Raw genomic sequence first — 7,606 nt, 5'->3', positions numbered from 1 at the left:
CTCAGCTATAGCCACGTGGACAATTTGAAATGGTTAAGAAGCTTATACATGTTTGAGAATAACACCTGACAGTACGAGTAGAATAACATAATGGATCTAAAGTTTAAAAGAGAAATGTCTGTACTTTCCCTTATTTTTAGGGTAAGTCCATTATCCAGGTCTTGCAACACAACACCCAGCACAGTTGAAAGCATAGAGATCTCATGATCTACTCTGCTCTCATGAGACCCCACCTGGAGTACTGCGTGCAGCTCTGGGGCCCCCAACGTAAGAAGGACATGGAGCTGTTGGAGCAAGTCCAGAGGAGGGCCATGAACATGATCAGAGGGCTGGAGCACCTCTCCTATGAAGACAGGCTGAGAGAGTTAGGGCTCTTCAGCCTGGAGAAGAGAAGGCTCGGGGGAGACTGCATAGCAGCCTTCCAGTACCTGAAGGGGGCCTACAGGAAAGCGGGACAGGGGCTTTTTACAAGGGCATGGAGTGATAGGATGAGGGGGAATGGTTTTAAACTGAAGGAGGGTAGATTTAGATTAGATATTAGGAAGAAATTCTTTACTGTGAGTGTGGTGAGACACTGGAACATGTTGCCAGAGAAGTTGTGGATGCCCCCTCCCTGGCAGTGCTTAAGGCCAGGTTGGACGAGGCTTTGAGCAACCTGGTCTAGTGGGAAGGTGTCCCTGCCTGTGTCAGGGGGGTTGGAACTAGATGGTCCTTAAGGTCCCTTCCAATCGAAACCATTCTATGATTCTATGATCTTTTTACCTTTGAGATTTGCAGCTAAATACAAGATAGCATCTAATGAGAGGCAATTTCTTACTTATTCGTATTAACATTTTTTCCTGTGGTATCCAACTTACGATCCCGTAAGAGCCCTTTACGGCACACAGACTCTTTACAGACTATCAACCATATCTGTTAGCACTGTTACTTACATGTATTCAACTCCCAAACTGCATAAAAGGGAATCTTTTATCTTCAAGAAAATACATCACAATGTTATGTTGATGCTGGTTTTATTGATGGGCTTACAGAAAGGAGGCTCTACAAAGTGACATGCATTTCTTAGAGGAGCAAGTGAATGGAAATGGGAATCCTTTAGCCGTATATCTTATTGGCCAGTGGTGCAGCCTAAGGTACTTCATGCTGCCCAGGCCGTAGCCGGCTTGTTGGTCTTCACTTAAGCCTGCTTCTATGTTCGTTTGCTGAGCCCTCTCTTCTTCTTGTCTGTAACGTCAGACAGTTTCTCTTCCCACAAGTTCTTGTTGCATATCCCAATCACGCAGCAAGCCAGACGTTTCCCAGCATTTCCATTTTCCAAACTGGCCTTATTGTTGCCCTTGCCCATGTCGTCTTCCTGCTCATGGATCACAACGGACCTGCCCATGATGGAATATGGACCAAACATAGTGGCAAAGAGATTTGGTTTGTATTTTCTGATTTTGCCTTCTTTAGGAAAAAAATTGCCAAAATCCCCTGGGTGACGGGGGTGATTCACGCTGAAAGGGTTATAGTGTCCTCCTGTAGAATCACAGCCGTTGCTGAGATCCCCAAGCTCATGGATGTGTATAGCTCTACCAGACTGATTATTATCCAATGGAAACCCATCCAAGTGAAAAATGGCTTCTAGTCTTCCATATGAGTAACACTGTCTGAATAAGACTTGTCCAGTAACTTGTGGCTTGTCAGCATCTATTTTGGAGCTGGGCTTCATTTCACAAGTGGCGTAAATCATCCCATCAGGCTCATTACCGGGCATCACCGGATGGAGCAAATTCTGCCAGAGGTCATTCACTTTTTTCTGTATGTCATGAAATGGCTCTTGGCTTGGATCGGTTTCTTTGTCTGTCATGACACCAGAGGCAGACAGGGCGAGCCCAGTGACCAGAGAAAGAAGCAGAAGCATCTTGGCAGTTCAGAGCCTGCAAAAACGTACAAGGAACTACAAAGAATTAAGGGCATTTTGCACTAGTATGGCTGGAGAGAAAGGCACGCAGCCTGTGGCGGGGCTGAGCAAAACCGCTGGAGCAGGGTCCCGGTGGACTGCTGCTCTCTAAATCTGTCTAACGTGATGAACTGAAAGTAAATCAGACTGTGTACGCAAGTTTAAACACATACAACTGACACCCATGACTAAAAGTAATACTAGTGATTTTATATTTTACACTAGATCTTGATCTTAAAAACTGCCTCTTTTTCCCTGCAGGAAGCAAGTAAGCCAAAAGGTTGTTTAATCTATTTTTGAGTTTATATTGAGACTTTTCTCCTACTACAAATCCCAGCAAGGCATTTTGCCAGGAGGCTTTTTTTGGTCCATCCACTTAACTGCTAGTTAGGCATTACAAATGAAAAGTAGAAATCCAACGAGCTGATTACCTTGCAGAGTTGCTGCAGAACCCCTCAGGAGTAGCTCTTTGCCTCTGCTCCCCCAAACTGAGATGTGATCAGACAGAAAGCCAGAGCCGCTTGAAGTTGATGCTTATGGGAAGTGCGTGTTTGTGTAAAAGTTAGGTAATGCTGGCTCAGGGGAGGCGTCACTGGGAGAACCGTGGGAGGGGAGGAGGGAGGGGGAAAAAGTTTTAGGCATTTTTATTTTGGACAGGGTGAACACTTTGTCCTTTCTCAGTTAGTTTGTTAGTCTGGCTCTCAGTCCTCATTGACGGTCTAAAAAAACCCGAAAAAATTTACCAAGCTTTTAAATTAATCTTCCTTTTGATGACTTCATGTGCTTATCTAAAACAAGCAACATGCAGTGAGGGGAGAGGAAGGAGCTTCGTTAAAGCACAGCTGGGCAGTCGCTCACTTACATGCTGGTTGTCATGGAGCTGGTTTGCCTTTTTATTTCTTTATTAGCCAAAATTGAAAGTGGTGCTTGAGCAACATAAACTGCTACACATGGACATATGCTAAAGTTTCTGTGGGCTTAAATCCTGGAGGGCACAATTCAAAATGTCAGATGTTGAATTACATTTCAGTGATGCTTCTCTGTAAAGTTTTAGGGCTACTGTCTGCTACTTGCCAGCTTACCTGCTCCACCGAAGTAATTTTTCCTTCTTTTTTTGAGGCAGCAGTGATTTCCTTCCAAAGAGAGAAGTCAGCAGTACTGAGGCAGTGCAGCATCCGACTGAGGCACAGAGAAATTGTTTCCCAGAAGCTGGCTGGGGCACGCAGAGTTTGCCTGTGTTTCATCATCCCGTGAACTGCGGAATGTTCTCCTTGTGGGGGCATTGCCCTGCCTGCAGCGCTTCCCACTCCTGTAGCTGAAATGTGGATTCAGCTGTCACAAGAGCCATTTAACAGGCTGAGATTTCTGTAGAGAGAGAAGAGTAGCGCTTTTTACCCAGGAACAATTCTCAGTGCAAGAAAATTGCAAAGAAAAATCCTTTTTCCCAGTTGATGTCTACTGCCAGCTGGGCAAGGAATGGGACTGTTAGCTTCTGGAATGGTGTAATTGTGTGCGTTAATCTTACTGCTATCATATTATACACCAGATCTGAGATACTCAGTTATCTGAGAGCTGATTTTTTTTCTTTCTGTGTGAAGGAGAGTAGAGCTAAAGGGGTGTTGACTACTTGGATCATTAGCCAGAGACTGGAAATAGAGAGTTAACTTCTGCTTGGGATATTGAACGTGTTACATTAGCCCTGGGCTTCAGTTCCTAATCTGTGAGTTAGGACAACTAGTATTTCTTTTCTTCAGGGTGTTTAGGAGTTGTTCAGATTACTGTGCTCATGGGAACCACACAGGGCTCAGTGGAAGCTGAACTCTAAGACCAAGAGCCAGGATTGCCCGTCACCCCAAGCCTAATGCTACCTCCTTTGCAGCCTTTTCCCAATTTCATTCACCGGCAGTATCTGAGCTGGGGAAATCCATACTTGTGACATGGTAATACTATGAAATTGCTCAGTTTTAAAGCATTTGAAAGAAGTAAAATGTTTTATAATCGGGTTTTATAAATACATGCAAAAAATGTTCAGCTAACAGCTAGCCAAATGCAAAGGGGGATGGTTTAAGTTTGTAAAATGCAAGAAGCAACTGTCTAGTCTAGGTACTATTGCAAAAACTATTTCTTGGCATCCTAAACCATTTTTTAAGGGGACATGATGTATAGAAGGAAGAGAGGAGCATCGTTCATGATTTACTCTTTGAGTCACAAAGTAATGGACTGCAATTGAGTTTAACACTTCTGCAAGGAAATTTCCAAGCCAGCAGTCAGTGCTCCCAAGGAAAGAATTTTAGAGCTTTAGTTGAATTATAAGGCATTTTGAAATGGGAACTAGGGTCAGAATTTAGCTGGTTTAAAGACAGTAATGCTGCTGACTTCAGTGGCATTAGTGCTGTTTTACACCAGCTGGGATTCTGTCCCTGAAAAAAAACCACCCTGAAAAGCCCAAGGTACTTGCTGCAAAGCTCTTTTTTGAAGTACTGCATATGCGGGAACGAAGCAGAAATGCAGAAGGGTGTAAAGGAGATGATCAAAGAGACAGAAGGACTGCAGCAAAGCTAAATGATGTATTTGTAGTGCTCTGCACTTCAGAGAGTGAAAAGGAAATACTAGCTGTGGGCTGCTGTCAGAAAGATGTATTTTTAAAAGGAGAAGGGCTGATAACTACAAGAAATGCAATTGCCAGGGTGATTTGGCATTCAGTCTGGGTCTGAAAGATGGACGTCGCTAAGTACTAACCAGGTGTATCATTACAGTCTGTTGTTACCCACTGCCTATGTTTTAGTTTTCTGGTTAAAAAGACGTGCCAAATAATGGGCTAACAGTCTTTAAAGCAGACAGTGGTTAATGGGAAGAAAGCCCACAGTGACCTGACCATGCGCTTGTACTTATGTTGCAATCCCTGTTTAAAAAATATACCTCTGCTTTTGTCCCAGTTGCATAGGATCTATCGTATCCTGAATTTCATGCAATGTCCTAGACTCTACCGGGCTATACAAGACAGAGGTGGCAAAACAACTTCTGCAAGGCTCTCTAGACCACATAGGAAAAAACAGACTTGGCTTTACTCATGGGCTTTACAATGGACTTTATATGCAGCTCTGCTCACGAGTTCTCAATCCATGCTATGACCTTCAGGGTTGGTTGGTTGGTGGGTTTGTTTTGTGGTGACATCATCCCATTGCATCACCCTGCTGTTCAACATCATTTGATTTGTCCGGCATAGAGTTAAACGTGATGAAGAAACACTGCATAGGAGAGCATCCTTTTGTGTCTCCAGCAGTTGGATCTGCTTTCAGTGATTTTACGGTAGAATGATTCTCCATAAAAATGACACCCAGAGAATGCAGCGTTTACGTCTTCTGCAGTGGGCAACGGAGCTGACTGCTTTTCTCCACATATGGCTGAGACTGGAGCCACTAAAAAAAAGGGAGATGTTTGTAGCCTGAGGGAAGCAGGGTCAAGATCTTTGGGAACCTAATCTGCTCATTCAGTTCAGAGGACCTTCTGCCATTTCTGAGTCACGGTCCCAGCCTGGGAGCCAGTTCCGCTGGTGGGTCATCAGGCAGCAGCAGGGGCATCTGACATTTGAGGGTGTGTGGGAGTTACCTGATTGCTGTACAGAGACTGCAGGGCACCCAAACTTCCATGTGTTGAGTTTGGCAGGTATCGTACGTGCTCTGTGCAGCAATCGCCTGCGAGCACAGCACCAGCCTGGCATGACGTCTGGCGTGTCCCAGTACCTGCCTGTGGGTCTGCGGGTAAAGCCTGCCACGTTGATTTCCATCTGCAGAGCTACGAGCAGTGCTGCCGAGTCAGGCAGGATTTAGAAAGCAGAAATGCTGTCAGGGTGTCCGCAAAGGTGCAGTGACAGGCTATTTACTGCCTGTCGTGTTGTCCCACACAGCCGGTTAATGTCTCGTGGAGCTCCGGTGCTCACAAGAGAGGGGCTTCGTCCTGCACTGAGCGGTTTTAGCCCGTGTGGGGAGCACAGGGCTGGTGCTGGACTGTAAGCAGCACCTCCTCCTGCAGAAATCATGGTGGAGGAACTCGTTGCAATTACTATAAGGAGAAAAAAAAAGAAAAGAAAATGAAAAATCTTGCTGGAGCAAACGGAACATCTGTCACTGGTCTAGTCTTACTCTTCCTGTTTATTCCTGTTCCTTGACTTGGTGTTTCTATTTAAAGAAATAAAGATATTTAGTGCCTGAGATAAGCATCCATTTATAATTTTCTTGCAAAAGAGCTATATGCATTTCCAACTTTTCAGGGCATTACCCATAAAAAATCAAGTTAAATAAATATTCAAAAGGGAAACAACTCTGTTCTCTCTGGGGAGTAATTTCTCTTGAAAATAGAAGATCATGCAACTGTTAAACTACTCTACATCAGCCAATTTGAAAAATCCTTGAAATTCTCCCTCTTTACTAGCTTGAGAAGAAATCATTTTATGAGAGTGAGTGAGAGATGAACTGTAAGTAAGCTTTTTGAAAAAGCTGCATTCAGAAACTCATTCTAGGTCTCTCAACCTAATTTAACAGAATTTCATCTTCACGTTTGGATATAAAATATAAATATGTAATGTCAAAAGTAGGGATGGAAACAGCTATTAGATAATTTAGGTTATTATTTGTGTTTGCATTAATTCCCTGATCCTTTATTAAATGTTTACCCTTTCTGCTGCATAGTATTAATCTGAAGTTGGGTTTGCTGTTCGAGAGGAGACCAGAAATAAACACAAGACTTTCCTCAAGTTCAGTCTCCAATGGCCATAAATGGAAATATCTTGATTTTTTTTTATTTCAGAGAGCGCATTGCACACATTCGGCGTATTTGCACAACTTCAACAGTGTGTGTAGCTTCAAGTCAAAGCTCAGGAGCCGCAGGGAGGTTGGGCCAGTAGGTCAGATGTATGAGCAGTTGTTACGTACAAATAACTAAATACAAAAAGACCTCTCTATGACACTTAATAGGAGGTGTCTCAGAAGCCACATGATCATCATGTATGAACTGAGCATGATTTTCAGATATTTCTGTCCTTCTAGTGTACTGAAGAGACACAGCCATGGATAACAGGTTAATCCCTGCCTTCTGCTTGTGCATGCTGCGATGCTGCTGTTGTCACGGCTGGGGTGGGAGGTGGGTTTGTGGGTTCTGACGGCTGCCAGGTGCTTCTTGGGAGCAGCAGACTTGAGGCCTCCTACTCAAGTAGGAGGCAGCAGGACTTTCCAGGACCAAAAAGGGGAAGCTTGGTCCCTTCCTACAGGAACAAGCCCAACCCAGGCCCAGGATCGTCCCTGTCCTCAGGAGCACGTCAGCAAGGTGAGAAAGGGCAGGTAAGAGCCACTGCAAACAGCAGGGATGGAAGCAGGCAGGAAAGGGGGAATTACACATACTGGTACAAGCAAAAAGTTCAAGAGTCCCGAAACTGGTCTGATCCTTCCTCACACATGTCAGTTTAACTTCTGTCATGTTGATGTGTAAAGGATTGGTCCAGTTTCACTTAAGCAGCAGCCAGTATTTCAAATAAGAGAGTTTAAATGCTTTTGATTTACATATTGCAATACGGATACACTTTGCTTTATTTCAACAAAGCATAGCCCAGCGTTCTCTTTAAATAACCTCCAAAATTTATTTGGAAAGCTGTGGACTGTCATGGATACC

At 44.1% G+C, this 7,606-nt stretch overlaps 1 protein-coding gene across 1 annotated transcript; it reads right to left on the bottom strand.

Annotated features, from left to right (window-relative positions):
• Positions 1–996: 996 nt before the first annotated feature.
• Positions 997–2,493, bottom strand: SOD3 (superoxide dismutase 3). The gene is made up of 2 exons (XM_068403861.1): positions 2,374–2,493; positions 997–1,919 (listed from the first exon to the last, which is right to left on the bottom strand). The coding sequence occupies exon 2, from the start codon at positions 1,901–1,903 to the stop codon at positions 1,190–1,192; it is 714 nt and encodes a 237-aa protein (XP_068259962.1). The 5' UTR covers positions 1,904–1,919; positions 2,374–2,493; the 3' UTR covers positions 997–1,189.
• Between the last annotated feature and the right edge of the window lie 5,113 nt (positions 2,494–7,606).

This window comes from Nyctibius grandis, chromosome 6, assembly GCF_013368605.1.
Source record: "Nyctibius grandis isolate bNycGra1 chromosome 6, bNycGra1.pri, whole genome shotgun sequence".
Classification (NCBI taxonomy): Eukaryota; Metazoa; Chordata; class Aves; order Nyctibiiformes; family Nyctibiidae; genus Nyctibius; species Nyctibius grandis.
Note: the sequence above shows the minus strand (reverse complement) of the source record. Positions and strands in the feature narration are given on the sequence as shown.

Coding starts and splice junctions, on each gene's coding strand:
- SOD3 (XM_068403861.1), bottom strand. CDS start 1,903: ATGCTTCTGCTTCTTTCTCTGGTCACTGGGCTCGCCCTGTCTGCCTCT.